The sequence below is a fragment of the Macaca fascicularis genome, chromosome 13 (assembly GCF_037993035.2).
Source record: "Macaca fascicularis isolate 582-1 chromosome 13, T2T-MFA8v1.1".
NCBI lineage: Eukaryota > Metazoa > Chordata > Mammalia > Primates > Cercopithecidae > Macaca > Macaca fascicularis.
In genome coordinates, this window is record NC_088387.1 from 96,061,186 (window position 1) to 96,077,964 (window position 16,779).

The following is a 16,779-nucleotide window of genomic DNA, read 5'->3' on the forward strand; positions in this document are numbered from 1 at the left end:
TCTTCCCCTTCCCAAGCAGCTGGGCAAGGGGGCTGTCTGGGCCTGACACTTGCCCCACTTTGCCAATAGGCTGCCTTGCACCCCAACTGCTCATCCAGTCAGCCAGCCACCTAACCCTTCCTAGCCTATCTCACGCACCCACACCCTGTCCCAACGCACGCACAGCCTCCTTCCTGTTCCTTGGAAACCCATTATGAATGTTAAGAAAAAGAATACAGAGGTAGATCAAAACAGGTTAAGCAGACGTGCTCTCTCCTCAAGGAAAAGGAGAGAAAGCAGAGGACAAAGGAAGGCCGAGGGAACCGAGGTAAGGAAGCGTCTGCCACCTGCATCCCTCCCTACAGGTCGCGTACCCCAAAGAGGACTCCATGGGATGCTGACGGGTGTTACGGGCAGGGAGAAAACGTTCTGATAAACAGGATTCCTTAGTGCAGGACTTCTCAGAGCTTTTAATATACCAATGCTCTGTGACTCCAACACAAGAAGGAGGGAAAAAGGGCTGGCAATCACTCACAGCATCTCTAAGCTTACTTCGCCAAGGAAACTTCTTTTCACGGAACAACTTAAAGGACCCCTGTTCTGTGGAACCTTCTGGGTAACAGTGTTTCGGGGCTTCTCTCAAATCCTCTGAGGCTGGGGACCTACACGCCTCTCTGTCCCACAGCTCCCCCGCCACCGTCCGCCCCAGTGCCCCTTACTACAAATGCTCTTGCCTGGCATGGCTCTGCCCTTTCCTTCTCCCCTTCCCCACCCCGCCACCTCATCTGCCACATACTCCTGGGCCGGGGCTCAGGAGAGAGGGCTTTGGGCCCTGGCTGGACCCGGGACTCGTCCCCCAGCGCGCTCACTCACCGCCTCCGATTTGGGAGGGACTGGAGGCGGCGGCGCCTCCGGCTCCCGACGCGGCGGTCCCGCGGTCCCGAAGGAGATGAGGTCGGGCCCCGGGGGCGGCCGGGCGAGGCCCTCGGGCCCCTGGTGAGCCCACAGCTCCTCGTACGGGATCTCGGCGGGCGGCGCGACGGGCTCGGGCGCGGCTGCCCAGTCGGGGCTCACGTACTCCTGGTCGCCCTCGCCGGCAGGAGCGGGCGCTAGCGGGCCGGGGGCGCGGGCGAGCCCGGGGACGCGCGGCGCGGGCAGGCAGAGGCGCGCGCGGCGCGGGCTGGCGCAGTCTTCGGCGAGCTCGGCAGGCGCCTCGCGCACGGCCGTGGAGTACTCGTCGGGGTCGAAGCGCTCGCGGCAGTAGGAGGCGCTGTCGCGCACCAGGCGCTCGACGCGCGGGTCCCCGGCCAGCAGGCCCTGCGGCAGCGCGAAGCGCGGCGTGTCCGTGAGCAGCAGGAAGTGCAGCGGCGCCGGGCCCTCGCGGCGCAGCGCCAGCCCGAGCACCACCGTCTTGGAGATGATGCTAACCAGCTTATAGCAGTGACCCTCCCGCACCGGGTGCAGGTCGTAGGGGTTGCGCGGCGGCCGGCTGGGCACCAGCACGTTCACCGGTAGCCGCACGCGCTCGATGATGGCGCGCACCGTGTGCTCGCCCTCCTGCATCTGCAGCTCCAGCGGGCTGCGAGTGCTGAAGCGGCCCTGGCACTGGAAGGGTAGGCTCAGGCTCTCGTTGGTGCGGTGGTTCATGCAGATGAGGCAGGGCATCTTGCCTTTGACCGGCCTAGCGCCCCCGCCGCCGCTGCCTCCCGCGGCCCCCGCGCTCGCCGGGCCGCCACCTCCCACCCCGGTAAGCGCACCGGCCCGGCCCAGCTTTCGCAGGAGGGTGGTGAAGCGCGAGCGCTCCTTGGTGGTCTTGGCGCACAGGATCTCCGCCTGGCCCATAAGAGTAAGCTCGTCGCCCGCATGCAGCGTGAAGTTGTACACCTCGCTGTCCTCGCTGAACTCGCCCGACACCACCTGGGGATCCCAGAGACAGGGCAGGGCCTTAGCCAGTTCCCAGGGAAAGCCACGCGGCCAGCTCCCAGAGACTGGAAAGGGAAAACAGCCTTCCTCTTCCGCCCTCCCAGGGCTCGGACCAGATGGAAAGCATTGGGCTGTAGGCCAAGAGATCCACGTTCATGCTGGAGAGACGACTAGCAGCTGTGCCACCTTAAATGAGTTGCCCCTCCACGCCTTAGCGACCATATCTGATAACTCTTACTTCGAAGAACTGCTGTAGGATTAAAAAGACTGTATGTGCAGTAACATATTTTTCTTTTCTTCTCCGCTACTTGGATCAGCAACGTATTTTAAAGTATACAGTAAATGGCGACTTTTATTATCATTGTCTTTACCATTTTCGAGATCATAATGCCCTGCCCATCCAACAAGGCTACGTGAAGAGAAATGAATTGATGGATAAGAAAAGGGTTTGTAAACAGAACAGCACTATCTGTACACAGCAGGGACTGTTTTTAGTTTGGTTTTGTTTTTGTTTTTAGAGACAGGGTCTTGCTCTGTCGCCCAGGTTGGAGGGCAGTGGCACATTCACAGCTCAGTGCAGCCTCAAACTCCTGGCAACAGTCCTCCTGCCTCAGCCTCCCAAGTAGCTAGGACTATAGATGTGCACCACCATGCCCAGTTAATTTTTTAACATTTTTTGTAGAGACAGGGTCTCTCCATGTTGCCCGATTCTGGCCTCAATCGATCCTCCCTCCTTAGCCTCCCAAAGTGTTGGGATTAGAGGCATGAGCCACTGCTCCCACCCCACAGCAGGGGTCTATTTACACTGCCTGCTTACCACAACCACCACCTCTACAAGTGGGTGCTGGGGCAGCTAGGGACAGGTTGCCCTGAAAAGTCTCCAAGTCAGAACATGACCCTTCCAGACACCCCTTCCTTCTTCACTACCTTTCGCAGGAAGTCCTTCAGCCCAGTGGGTCCTATTCCCCACTCTTCTGACATGGCTCAATTGTGCCAAAGGCCCCTAAGGGGTCCCCAGGAGCCACTCTCCTTCTTGGATCCTGAGGGCAACCTTCCAACCAGGGTCAGGGTTGCCCCTGAGGCAAGGAGTAGTGTGGGGACACCACACCTGGTGACAAAGTGACTGACCTTGACGCTGAAGGTGATGGCTTCCATCACGAAGATGCGGTCAGGGAAGACACTGGCCACCTCCTCCACGCTGCTGAAGTACCTCACTGGCTCCCGCACATCCCGGGCCTGTTCCAGGAGCTTGAACTTCCCTGCATAGTGGGTGACAAAAGTTGCTGGAGTGAGCCTGCCTGCATCCCAAGAGGCTTCGTGGTCCCCTGCTAGCATAATCTCAGCCAGTCCCTCAGGAACTAAGGAAGGCCAAAGGGCAGGTTTCCACTGGCATGGGCTGAAGGGGGCTGGTCATCTGGCTCCAACTTCAGCAAGGTGAGCACAGATCCCTAGCATCTACAGCCCAGCCCTCACCCCAGAGACAGCCTGTGGGTATGCAGCGAGGCAGCGGCTGCCTGCCCAGAGAACCCAATTGCAAATAGCCCCAAACATGTGGACACAGAGCTGGCCTCTGATCAACTATCGGTGTGGTACCAGGATGCTGGCTCCTTGCTCGGTCCCAGCCTGACCTCTGATTTGCCGTGACAAGTTCCTTTCCCTCTCTGGGCCTCTGGGTCCTCATCTGAGGGGGTAGGGACAGATGATTGTGGGCCCTACCTGGATCTGGCATCCTGTGCTTCGCCCTGGGCTGCTCATCCGCATGGAAGTGGCACTGGGCCAATGAGGGCCTGGAGCAGCCCTTGAAGGCTCTGGGAGAGCCACTCTGACCCCAGCTCTGTTCCCACACCCTGCCCTGCTCCGATATCCAGTCCTACTCTCCCAGAGGCTCTGACCTGAACCCAGCAAAGCCACCTACCTCCCTGAGAGGAGGCCTTCCCAACCTGCAGTCTGGGGCTGTGTGCTTTGCCAAGCTCAGCACATGCCCCTAGGAGACACAGACTTTACAGAAGTGATTGCCAGTCTGTGAAGCTGCCATCCCTGTGTAAGCTACCTCACCTCACCTTCTCTCTGCATACCCACAGGAGCGCAAAGACAAGCTCTGAGCCGCCCTGGCATCCGATGGATGGCCTTTTCTCAGGCTTTATACAGTAGGAAGAGAGCCGTGAATAGGTGAGGGAACAAGTCGAGAGAAGACAAGGTGAATCTTTAGCCTCTGGGTGTTTTTGTTTTTTGAGACAGGGTCTTGCTTTGTCACCCAGGGTGGAGTACAGTGGCATGATCACAACTCACTGCAGCTTTGACCTCCTGGGCTCAAGGGATCCTCCTGCCTCAGCCTCTCAAGTAGCTGGGACCACAGGCATGTGCCACTATGCCTGGCTAACTTTTTATTTCTATTAAAGATGAGGTCTCATGATGTTGCCCAGGCTGGTCTCAAACTCCTGGGCTCAAGCGATCCTCCTACTATGGTCTCCCAAAGCGCTGGGATTACAGGTGTGAGCCACCGTGCTGGGCCTTCTTTAGCTTCTGAAGCCCCCTTGGTAGTTGCTTCTGTCACAGTTCATTCATTTAATCATTGCACAGATATTGATGGAGCACTCACTATGTGTCAGACTATGGTAGGCCACACACAGGGTACAAATCTGTGTAAAATACAGTCTGCCCTTAAAGAAATCCAGATATAGTGGGTGAGACGATGAGTACCCAATGATGGTAGGATGTGATAAGTGCTACAACAGACTTGTGACAAAAGAGTTAGAAGACAGCTGGGTAGGAGAAACCTGCCTGGCGGAATCTGAGAGATCACTGAGCTGCACCTTAAGAATGAAAGGGAATTCAGAGAATGAGCATTCCCTGTGGAAGAAACAGTTTAAACAAAGACACAGAGACACAAAATCAGACCACCTGCCCCAGATGGTGTGTGCCTGCAGGGAAGGACTTAGGGAGAGGGAGGACAGGAGGGGATGCAGACAGCAACTGGGATTTGAGAGGCTCTGAATGCCTTGCTTAAAGCGGTGAGACTATTCTGTACAACATGAGACCCACTGGAGTGTTTCGAGCAAAGAAATACCATGATCCAGGTTCAGCTCTATTAAAATAACCAAGAGACCAGTCAGGTAAACGAACCAGTAAGGGGTTCTAGAGAAGAGCTAGGGAATAGCAGAAACAGACCAAGAGACACTGGGAAGGGAGACCCAGCAGGCTTGGGTGACTGAATAAGGGGCAGTTGGGGAAGGAAGGGACTCAGGATGATGTACTCAGGCCACCAGCCTGGTCAGAAATGGAGATGGCAGGCCAGGCACGGTGGCTCACGCTTGTAACCCAGCACTTTGGGAGGCTAAGGTGGGCAGATCACTTGAGGTCAGCAGTTCAAGACCAGCCTGGCCAACATGGTGAAACCTCATCTCTACTAAAAATACAAAAACCTATCTGGGTGTGGTGGCACACACCTGTAGTCCCAGCTACTTGGGAGGCTGAGGCAGGAGAATCACTTGAACTTGGAAGGCGGAGGTTGCAGTGAGCCAAGATCACAGCACTGCACTCCAGTCTGGACAACAGAGCGAGACTCTGTCTCAAAAAAAAAAAAAAAAAAGGAAAGAAAAGAAAAGAAAAGGAGATGGCAGAGCTGTTAACCAAAACTGGGAACCCAGAAGGAACATGTTGTGGGACCAAGGCAGATCCTGGAGAGGCCAAGGAAGGGGCCTTCAGGTGGTGCTCCCAGGGTGGGTGCCACCAGTGTGTGTGCAGAACTTGGGGACATCTGGCCAGTGAAACAGACTGAAGGTCACCAGCCCACAGGTGGCAGCCGCGGCTGTGAGGCAAGTGAGATGGCTCAGGGAAGAGGAAGAGCAGGGGGCTTGACACTTTGGGGATGTTCATCCCAGAAAAATGCGCACACTGTGATCCTAGCATGAACACATGCACACTTGTGTATGCAGTGCTGGGGGTTCCTGGGGACCCCCAAACCCAGCCAGAGACCCAGATGAAGACACCCATGGTGCAGGGTAAGAGGAGCAGAGGGCAGGGCCTGAAGCATCATCACTGAGCAGGGAGACAAATGACAGCCCAGAACAAGGGGAATGGCCAGGAGAATGCTGGTGGGGGAGCCCCCAGGCCTGCTCTCCCCACCCTGGGACCCACCTGGGAAGAGGCCTCTGAAGTGCCACAGCCCTAGAAGGCAACAGCGGAAAAATGTGGACGGGGGCAGGCAAGAAGCAGGGGTCTAGGACTTGGGAAGCAGGAACTGCAGGCACTGAGTAGCCCCACTCCCCTCACCCCAGCCTCCTCCCCCAAGTCCACACACAACCCCCCACCCCTGCCCCTGCCCCAACCACAAGTAGCCAGGCAGGGAGCAATGCCCACTGCCCCCTGTGGGGAGACTTGGAGCCAAGTCAGGGCTGGAGCTGGGGGAGGATGTGGCAGGGAAGATCGATGTAACCATGGCATCCAGCACCATCCCCTCCGCGGCAGCCTGAAGCCCAGCGCCGGTCATTACTGCGGGAGGAAGGAAGGGAGCCCTCCAGGGAGTGATGCTCTGTACCCTGGAAGCCTTTTCCTCCCCGCCAGCTCAGGGGCGGCTTCCTCTCCTGCCTCCCCCTATATGGGACCTGATGTCCCCCACGGCTCTAGGGACTTGCCCCATCCTGACCTGCCCCTCATCCTTGTCCTTGCCGTCAGAACACATGGCTGCCTCACTCCTCCCTTCCAGCCCCAAGCACCTGGGCTGTGGCAGGGGCTTGCCGACCACCCTTCTCCATGCCTTCCCCACAGCACACACTCAGTAAAGAACATGGGTAAAAGCTCAGGTTTTAGAGTGCAACAAATCTGGCTGAATCCCACCCGGCCACTAGCCAGCTGTGTGACCTTGGGCAAATTATTTAATCTCTCTGGGCTTCGGATTTCCCATCTGTAAAATGGAAACATCCCGCTGGCCAGAGGCGCATCTGCCAAATGCTGAGCAGGAAACAAGGCCAACACTGGGGAAGTGGCCCCATGCTCAGGGAAGACGCCTGGCCCCTCTCGCTGGGCCGGGGCCGGGGCCGGGGGCAGGGGCTGGGAGGGGGGACAGTACGGGGCCTGGCCAGGTCTCCCTGACTCCCAGAGCAGAGCGCCGCAGCCTGGAGACCGAGTCACCGGCAGTGCCCCCAGCCCCACCCCGCGCGGGGCGCCATCCTCCTCCCTCCCTGGCCTTCCCCGCGGCTCTCTCGCCGGTCCGCAGCCGGCCGCCCCCGCCCGCCCAGCGCTATTATTAATTCATTAGGAGAAATCAGCCTGGAGCCCAGCCGTGCACTCAGCGCCTCCTCGTTAACCCGCCGGCCTTCGCCCTCCTAGGGGCCTCCCCCTCCGCCTCCCCTCCCCCGTGCGGGTGGACAGTAGCAGCCCTGCGGAAAGATGGGGCTGGGGCTGGGGCCGCGCCCCCCAAGACCACCACCGTACACAGGCACGCAGGGGCGCCAGAGAGATGGGAGGAAGAGCTAGGAGCCCCCGGACCCACGGTTCCCTGGGAGACTGTGCCTCGGGTTCCCAGAGTTTTAATGACACAACCAAAATGAAGTCCCTAAAGTCACGTTTTTTTTCAGTGAGGGATTTTCCCAACCTTTCTTTCTCTTTTTAATTTTTATTTATTTTAGATGCTGGAATGTCGGGGTACCATCATAACTCACTGCAGTCTCAACCTCCTGGACTAAAGGGATCCCCCCACCTGGCTTCAGCCTCCCCTTTAGCCAGACGACAGGCCTGCACCACCACGCCAGCTAATTTATTTATTGTTGGAGTTTTCTTTGTTTGTTTGTTTGCTTGGTTTTGGTTTTGTTTGCAGAGAACTGTTCTTGCTATGTTGCCCACGCTGGCCTGGAACTCTTGGCCTCAAAGGATCCTCCTGTCTCAGCCTCCTAAAGCACTAGGATTACATATACCAGCCACTGCTCAGGCAACCTTTGCTTTTTTCATCCCAAGAAGACCTGGGACCTCCCCCAACCAAGCTGGGAAACTTCTAGCTTGAGCAGGCCCCCAGGGGGCTCCAAGCCCAAGACAGAACCCCAGGTCAGAAAGACATCTGAGTGAGTTTCCATATCTTTTAAAGGTTAGTACACAGGTACCAACTCCACAGGTTATAAAAGACAGAAGCCTCTGTAAAGGGCTCAGTCCTGTCCTCCTGGCTCAGGGAGACCCAGGGTCAGAGGGGGCAGGGCTACCTGTGAGCAAGCAATGGGGCCTTCCCAACTCAAAGGCTTCCCAGCCTTGGTGAGAGGGTTGTCAGGAGCAGCTGGGCACAGCAGTTAAAAACACAGAACTAGGCTGGGTTTAGTGGCTCACACCTGTAATCCCAGCACTTTGGGAGGCCAAGGCGGCTGGATCACTTGAGGTCAGGAGTTTGAGACGAGCTTGGCCAACATGGTGAAACCCTGTCTCTACTAAAAATACAAAACTTAGCGGAGCGTGGTGGCAGGCACCTGTAATCCCAGCTACTTGGTAGGCTGATGCAGGGGAATCGCTTGAACCTCAGAGGCAGTGAGCCAAGATGGCGCCTCTGCCCTCCAGCCCGAGCAACAGAAAACACACACGCACACAGAACTGGGCCTGGCGCAGTGACTCACACCTATAATCCCAGCACTCTGGGAGGCTGAGGCAGGAAGCTTCATTGAGACCAGGAGTTTGAGACCATCCTGGGCAACATAAGGAGACCATCTCTAAAAACAAAAACAAAAAACAAAAAACACGGCACTGGGCAAGCCACTGAAACTCCTGGAGCCTCAGTTTCCTGGTGAGTTAAATGGAGTTGATAAGACTTTCTCATCAGGTTGCCATGAGGATGAAATGGCAAAAATGTTCGGCCCAGCGTATGGAATGCAGCACATGCTTAACACATGGCAGCTGTGGGATCCGGGGCTCGCACGGGGACATCTCTGGGATGGGGCCACCAGAATCCCATCCCTCCCACACAGGGGACAGCAACCACATGCTCCTGGTGTGGTGCAGCAGACACCAGCCCTCAGTTGAGATACCTGGATCTGGCCATGCTCTTCCTTTCCTAGCTGTGTGACAAGGGGCAAGTCACCTCCTCCCCCAAGCCCTCCATTTCATCATCTATAAAATGAAGGGGCTGTACTTCCTTTTTTGTTAACAGAATCATTTCTTCAAACAAACTCTTATTATATGTCAACATCACTTATAAAACTAATAAAGGTAGCCATTAGCATAATCTTTAAAAGTCTAAAATTTTTAACATTAACTTATAAAGTCAACCAATGGAAACAATAGGTTTACTGCAAAAATTGGGAAAAACAGGATCAGTGCGGAGAGGGGCAGCCATGTAATCAGCTTGGGCATCCGCTGGTTTCTGCGGCGTTTGGGGCACAGTACTGAAAAGGTCCTGGCAGGACGTGTTCTCTTGGAGGGTCTGCACAAAAAAGGGTAAGTGTGGCAGCTGAAGGTATACCCTGAAGGCCTCTGATTAGGGTTAAGCTCTGATTTGTAGTAATTTAAGAGTGTGGGTATTTTTTAATCATTAGTTTCAAATCTACTTTAAAATAAAATGTGAATCAAAAAACCTGTGAGCCACCTCTCCAGAAACCCAGAGCGCCACAGAACAGAATGAAAACTGCCGGGCCCTGACTCCAACCCTGACCGTAATCACCGCCTCGCTAGTCACAGCGTTCCCCCTACCCCTGGCCCCAACCCCTCCTGCCTACACCCCCCGCAGGCTTTATGACATCTTTTCCTGGCTGGGCACACCTGGGTACTGCAGGGGGATGTCAATCTTGGGCCCGATGACATAGTGGCCCTCCTCCAGGGTATGAGCTGTCACCGTTGTCCACTGGCGGCAGGAGTGGATGAGCAGGATGTCTCGCTCACTGACGCCCTCAGCGTACTCCCCTGGGAGGGGAGAGGAGGACAGAGGAGGAGGGGAAGGAAGACAGGACATTAGGAGGGGCAGAAAGAACAGACAGGGTGACCTCCTCACCAAGACCACCCCCCTGAGGGACAGCTCCCCACAATCCCTGCCCAGGTCAGCAAAGCTCAAGGGACAGGCAGGCTGCCAGCTGGGGCCTGGGGCTGTGGGGCTGGCTGTGAGCCTCTCAGGGCTGTGACTCCTGACAGGGCCCCTCGTTCATCAGTGGCTGGAATGCCTGCTGCCTCTAGCTCTGAGCTGGGGCTGGGAGTTCCCCATGGATAAGCCCAGACAGCCCCTGCCCTCCAGGAGCCCTTAGGCCCCTGGGGAGGTGGGCAGAGATGTACCAAAGACTAGGCAAGTTTGAGGCACTGACTGGAGCATGTCTGGGGAGCAGCAGGTTCCAGCTGGGGGTGGAGTGGCAAAGGGAGACTTTATTGAGCAGGAGATGCTGGAGCTGGGCCTCAGCCTTCCAGTCAGGGCCTAGGCCCTGCAAGAAGGGCCCTGTTGGGGCAGTGGAGAGGGCCCAGATGGGACTGTCCCTTATAAGGTCCCAGCTATGAGAGCTCCCCCAGAGCCACGGGTTGCTCAGGTCAAGAGAATGACAGGGCTTAGAGCAGCTGATTACTGCCTCTCCCAAGGGCAGCCCTTCCTTTCCACCCACTGCCTTGTTCAGGGGACCTCAAAGGAGAGTGGGGAAGTCCCCAGAAACCGCCAACCCCATCTCAGAGAGCAGCTCCTTGACACCCCCTCCCCATGCCCCTCATCCTCCCAATTACAGGGGTGATGGCTGAGGGTTGGAGGGGTTGAGAGAGCAGGTTTAGAAGGCAGGAGTGGGAGGCCCAGCCCTGGGGCCTGGGGAAAGCTGCTCTGGGGCAGAGGTGTTGGGAGTTGGGAGGGGTCTGGGCCTGGAGGCTCCAACCCCAGCAACAGTTTCCAGGGGAGCAGGAGGGGCGGCCCAGCTTCCAGGAGGCAGAAGGGGCCATGTCCTGGCTGCAGCTGGTGGGGAGGGTAGGGGTGGGGAGCAACTCCTTCCTTGCTCCTTCAGGCACAACTTACAAAATTTCTGCGAATCAAATGGGAAATGGTTTACACTGATGGCTGGGGGGTCCATAAAGTGTGTACATGTGGGGTGGGCGGATATGTGTGTGTGTGTGTGTGGCAGGGTGGGGGGCAGTTCAAGATGCTCAGGAAGGGCCTGGCCCCCACTATGTGTGTGTTGGGGGTGTTGTCTGAGCCTTCTTCTGCACCTCCTCACCTCCAGGGGCATAAGAAGCTCTCCTCCAACTCTGATCCCTCCTCTGAGAGCTGTCCCGGGTCTCAGCCCCATCTTCCACAGCCACACGGGCACACACCAGTAACCAGGGCTCATGACCACCAACAGCTGAACCACAATAGCCCACAGTGACAGATGCTTGTCACCCAAACGACACAACTCAGTCTCCGGCCAAGGGGCCCCTCCCAAATGCACAGGTACACAGGGACCTACCCTTCAAGCCATATAATTCTGACCAGACATTCACACCCTGATGGTGACCCAGTCGTAGCCACACACCATCACACGCAACAGACAGCTGGGCCATCACACTAGTTGTTCATTCAATCACCCATTCATTCATTCATTCATTCAATCCATAATCTTTATTGGGCAAGGATGCCGGGTCTCAAGGAGCCCACAGCCAGGTGGAAAGACAATAAACTGGCTGGCCATTATAATGAGGTGCACAGTAGGAGACAAGCCAGGGTTGGCACGAGGTAGCAGGGGAGACCAAAGGAGGCTGTACCCAGACCGAGGAGCTCAGAAAAGCTGCCCAGAAAGGGGAGATGCCAAAAAGGATGTGTGGGAAGTGGCCAAAAGACCCCAAGGCAGCATCCCCCATTCACAGGCGGACACAGTACCACACTCTGACCACTCTGCCCCGTGCCAGAGAAACAGACGCTGGCCTGCCCGACGGCCAGGGCGCCGATGCTCCCCCATGAGCCTGCTCCCGGGACAGCTGACGCCCACTGTGCCCACTCCTGGCCGCCGCGGAGGAGGGGCTGCTGGGCCCCGAGGGGAGGAGAGGAGCCTGCGGCCGCGGGCCCCATTAGCATTCAGGGAAGCGAGTATGCCAACGCGGGCCAAACCCCTATTCTTCTCACACACAAAACCCCCGGCCTGGCTGCCAGCCCCGGCTACCGCCCATCCCCCAACCAAGCAGCACCCCCCTCCCCTGAAACGGTCCCCTCGCTCCACGCAGCCCCCGGGGGTACCCTCTCGGGCCCCCATGAGTGGTTCCATCAGCCGAGCGGCTGGGGGCCCCAGATCCTATTAAGAAGTGGGACAAGATTCGGGGGAGGGCCGGGGGTTTGGGGGTCACACCGGGCGGCAGACCCGGCTCCCGCCGGCCTCTCCCGAAGGTGGCCTGCCCGCCCCAGGACCGAAATTGCTCCTGAGGAATCGAAAGGAGGTGCAAGAAGGGTTCCCAGAGGGGCGGAGCAGGGCTGGGGGTGGCGGTAGGGGGAAGACAGAGTCCGGGTACCAGGGATGAGGGAAGACAGAGGTGAGAGGCCGGGGACAAAGGGACTGAGGGGGCGCGGCCGGGGCGGGGGGCCCAGGGGCAGCGGGGGAAAGGGGGACACCGACGGGGCGGGAGCAGGGGGTCGGCCCCTTTCCGGACTCCAGCTGGGCGGGAAAACTGTCCCGGGCCCTGTCCCCGGTGTCTGTGCCTGTGCTTGTCCCCGGGGCCCAGGAGGCGGACCTGGCGGGTGGGCCCCGCGTCTCCCGGGAGGCGCGCCAGGAAGCGCTCGGGGCCCACACCGGGGAGCCAGGAGCGCGCGGGCGCCGCACCCTCCTCACGATCCCTCTGGCCCCCGCCTGGAGAGCCCACCATTTCCCCGCGGACCCCGGTCCCCATCTCCAGCGACCCCGGTACCTGGCCCAAGGCAGGCGAGCGTGGGCAGGCGGCAGCGGCTGACGATGAGGTCGAGCGGGAAGGCGCCCATGCTCCAGCGCAGGCCGGCCAGCCCGGCCGCAAGCTTCTCCATGGCATGGGCGCCCCGGGGCCGCCGTCCCGGGGCCCCGACGGTCAGTCCCGCGCGGCCCAGGCTCTCGCGCCCGCCGCCACCTCCCGGGGCCGCCGCGGCGCTCGCCGCCTGGCAGCCCCGCCGGGCCGCGGGCGTCACGTGGCCGGCCTCCCCGCGGGGCGCCGACCCCGGCCCCGCCCCCGGCCCCGCCCCCTCCTCCCGGACCCCCGCCCCCTGCTCTGGCCGCCCGGACCCGGACTGGCCGCCGGACCCACCCCCGGACCTCCGCCCCAGCTCTGTCCGCCCGGCCCCGCCCCGGCCCCCTCTCCTCGGAACCCGGTCCCCGCGCCCCCTTCTGGGACCCCGGGTCCCCAGCCCCACGCTCCGTTCGCCCGCCCCTTCCCCCGCTCCCCGGGCCCCCTCCAGCCGCTGCCGCCAAGCCCCGCCTCCCCTCCCGCAAGCTTCCCCGCGCCCAGGTGACGGCGGGTGATGGAGGACCCCAGGGCGGGCGCCCGGAGGGACAACGAAGACCCGAGCGGCATCTGCGGAGTCGGCGCAGGCTCGGCCTCCTCCTCCTGGCTGGGTGTGTCCCGGGCCCGCCGCTCCCCCTGGTGCCGGCCTCCTGGAGGCCGCGCCCACCGCGCCGGGTCCAGCTACGCCGCCCAAAGCTCGAGTTCAGCTTCTCCAGGACCTTCATCACCACCGGCTCCATGGAGCTGGGCGAGGCAGCCTCCTTAACCCCATTTTACTGATGAGCAAACTGAGGCGCAGAAGTCAGGTGGCAGCCAGGACTTCAACCTAGGTTGGACTTCAACCCAGATTTGACTCCAACCCTACTGCCCAATAGCACCCTGCAGTGCCCCAGCATAGAGCACCTTCCACGTTCCCAGCGCCCCCTTAGCCAATGGTTCCGTGTCCCGTGAACCGGCGCTCCAGCGCTTCCGCAGCACGCGCTGTGGACTGCGTCCATTCTGTAGATGAGGAGGCCGAGGTTCGGGGGCGTAACAGGTGCTGCGGTCCCCTCTCGGATCGTTACAAGAACCGTCCCCCTCCCCCCCACCGCCATCCCTTCTCTCTTTTCCTTATCATTTTTTGAGACTAGGTCTCGCTGTGTCGCCCAGCCTGAAGTGCAGTGGCGCGATCTCGGCTCACTGCAACCTCCACCTCCCGGACTCAAGCGATCCTCCCACCTCAGCCTCCGGAGTAGCTGGGATGACAGGCACCCGCCACCACGCCTGGCTAATTTTTTTGTATTTTTAGTAGAGACGGGGCTTCACCACGTTGGCCAGCATGGTCTCGAATCCTTGACCTCAAGCGATCCGCCCGCCTCGGCCTCCCAAAGTGCTAGGATTACAGGCGTGAGCCACCGCGCTCAGCCTTCGTTCCCTTCTTTTAATTTGCGTTTCCTTTTCAGCTGTTCTCACCTCTTCCTTCCAAGCCCTCTGAACTCCACCTCGGCGGGCTCCCTTTGGGACCCCCTTCCCAGAAGCTTAGATGGCCTCGGCGTCGGCCTCTCTGTGTCTGCGGCGCCCTCTGCAGGTAACTGGGGGATGATGCGGGCCTGGCTGACCTCGCGGGGCCAGCGGGCCTTAATCCCTAGGCTGCTCCCTCACGGGAGTGTAGTGGCACGATCTCGGCTCACTGCAACCTCTGACTTCCAGGTCAAGCAATTCTCCCGCCTTAGCTTCCTGAGTAGCTGGGATTACAGATGTAGCTGGGATTACAGACAAGCACCACCATGCCCGGCTAATTTTTTGCCTGGCTAATTTTTGTATTTTTAGTAGAGACAGGGTTTCACAATGTTGGCCAGGCTCCTCTCGAACTCCTGACCTCAAGTGATCCACCTGCCTCGATCCACCAGTCCTCAGCCTCGGTACCCCCGAGAGAACCCCACCAAATACAAACAAAACCCTCTCTTCTGTGGCCGGGCGCGGTGGCTCACGCCTGTAATTCCAGCGCTTAGAAACCTCAGTGAGCCATCTCAGCAGTTCTTACAGGTCTTTGGAGCCTGCTTCCAGTACAGCTCCAGTACAATTATTCCCATGCTGGTCTCCAAGTAAACACTGGGTGGCTGCCAGGAGTCTGGAGGAAGCGCCGCCATAGTGAAGCGGGCAGAATGCTTCTCTAGCAACTGCTACTTCTGGCGGTTAGCTGGGGACCCCCTGCTGCTGCTGCGCACACCTCCAGGAGAATCGCTTGAACCCGGGAAGCAGAGGTTGCAGTGAGCCGAGATCGTGCCACTGCACTCCAGCCTGGGCGACAGAGCGGGACTCTGTCTCGAAAAAAAAAAAAAAAAAAAAATTATTCAAACTGTTTCCCAGAAGAGAGGTTTTGTGTCAGTGGTCTTTCACACCATTTCAGAACCACACTTGCCTGAATGAACACTTCAGATGGACTTGGTGTCATCTGGGCTTAAGGGACAGCAAATGATGGAGTAAAACTATACAAATAATCCAACGTCTTTTCTGTGAGCCAAGTCAATAATTAGCTGGGGATCCGACAGCTCTGCCTTTGTCACCTGAGACAGATTGTCCAACAATTCCCCTGAAATTCCAATCTGTGCAATAAGACAAATACCTCAATGGAATAGAAGAGAGAGCTGGGAAATAGATCCACACACATACAGTCAACTGATCTCTGACAAAGGAGGAGAGGCAATTCAATGGAAAAAGCACAGTATTTTTCAACAAATTGTACCAGAACGATTGGACATACATATAACAAAAAAACTAATCTAGACACAGATCTTACATCCTTCACAAAAATTATTTCAAAATGGATCATAGACCTAAATGTAAAATGTAAATTAATAGCATTCCTAGAGAATAACACAGGAGAAAATCTAGGCGACCTTGGGAACACCAAAAGCACTCCTCTGCCAATCAGAGCAATAAATAGACCTGGATTATATGCATGGTTCCAAAAGCGTGGTGTAGCTTCCTTGTCCAGATTTAAGACCTGACATCTTGAAGATGGCAGCAAATCCTAGGAGTTGCACACTGGCATTCCATTTGAATCAGAACAGGAAAAGGAGCAAGATCCCCTAGTTCCTGGGGAAACAGAGTTGTTCCCAGCCCAAAACCATAGCATAATTGGTACTGTTTTTTTTTTTTTTTTTTGACAGGGTCTCACTGGCTTTCTCACCTACGCTGGAGTGCAGTGGCGGGATCTCAGCTCACTGCAGCCTTCGCCTCCCAGGTTCAAGCGATTCTCCTGCCTCAGCCTCTCGAGTGGCTGGGATTACAGTCATGCACCACCACACCTGGCTCACTTTTTTAAAAAATTATTTTTAGTAGAGACGGGGTTTCGCTATGTTGGCCAGGTTGGTGTTGAACTCCTGGCCTCAGGTGATCCACCCACCTCGGCCTTCCAAAGTACTGGGATTATAGTGAGCCTCTGTGCCTGGCTGATTGTTACTTTTATAATAAGACAAGTCTTATGGTAAGACAAATTTACCCTGACCACCTGCTTTGCAGGTGTTTGCACCAGCCTCCCCATCACCAAGCAGCCAATCCTGGCAGCAGGAATGGAAGTCAGCAACTGAGAACCCTGGATTTACAGCTCTAGGCAAACCAAGGAGTTTCCAGAAGTTGTGGGAAAGCTCCCACCCAGTCCCCTATAGAGTGACTGAACAGCTGATGGGAACACCTTCACGGTCAATTCAATTATCTTTCATGTTATGGTCCTGGCCTCACTAGTAAACCCTGTGTAAACTCAAAACTCACTGTGAAATCACTGTTACATGACATGGGAATCTCTAATTTTTAATCAAATTACGTATTTCAATTCATTTGTATTGTCAGTGGAATCTTTTTTTTTTTTTTTTTGAGACGGAGTCTCGCTCTGTCCCCCAGGCTGAAGTGGAGTGGCACAATCTCAGCTCACTGCAACCTCCACCTCCCGCGTTCAAGCGATTCTCTTGCCTTAGCCTCCCAAGTAGCTGGGATTACAGGCTCGTGCCACCACGCCGGCTAATTTTTGTA

General features: G+C 57.5%; 1 protein-coding gene and 2 long non-coding RNA genes across 9 annotated transcripts in view; 2 read left to right on the forward strand and 1 right to left on the reverse strand.

The window, feature by feature from the left end:
- Positions 1-12,939, reverse strand: part of GAREM2 (GRB2 associated regulator of MAPK1 subtype 2) — a 75,323-nt gene extending 62,384 nt beyond the window's left edge. For 5 of the 6 annotated variants that reach the window (XR_012422589.1, XM_074012177.1, XM_074012178.1 and 2 more), the window contains exons 1-4: positions 12,706-12,939; positions 9,634-9,774; positions 3,031-3,161; positions 853-1,896 (exon numbers count right to left, since the gene is read on the reverse strand). Coding sequence is in view for 5 of the 6 variants with exons in the window: in XM_074012177.1 (XP_073868278.1) it covers positions 853-1,896; positions 3,031-3,161; positions 9,634-9,774; positions 12,706-12,817 (1,428 nt within the window). In the remaining variant the exon portion in view is untranslated. The remainder of the gene's footprint in view (positions 1-852; positions 1,897-3,030; positions 3,162-9,633; positions 9,775-12,705) is intronic. The other variant, XM_045369641.3, reaches the window with a different exon arrangement.
- On the forward strand, positions 170-2,188 carry LOC123568411 (uncharacterized). The gene is made up of 2 exons (XR_006691753.2): positions 170-307; positions 2,007-2,188. It is a non-coding gene; the product is annotated as an uncharacterized lncRNA (long non-coding RNA).
- Positions 12,940-13,459: 520 nt separating the features above from the next.
- On the forward strand, positions 13,460-16,397 carry LOC123568412 (uncharacterized). Of its 2 annotated transcripts, XR_012422591.1 has the most exons (4): positions 13,460-13,598; positions 14,211-14,335; positions 15,921-15,994; positions 16,273-16,397. It is a non-coding gene; the product is annotated as an uncharacterized lncRNA (long non-coding RNA). The 2 variants fall into 2 exon arrangements; XR_006691754.3 differs by lacking the exon at positions 16,273-16,397 and having other exon boundaries at positions 15,921-16,058.
- The last annotated feature ends 382 nt before the right edge of the window (positions 16,398-16,779 follow it).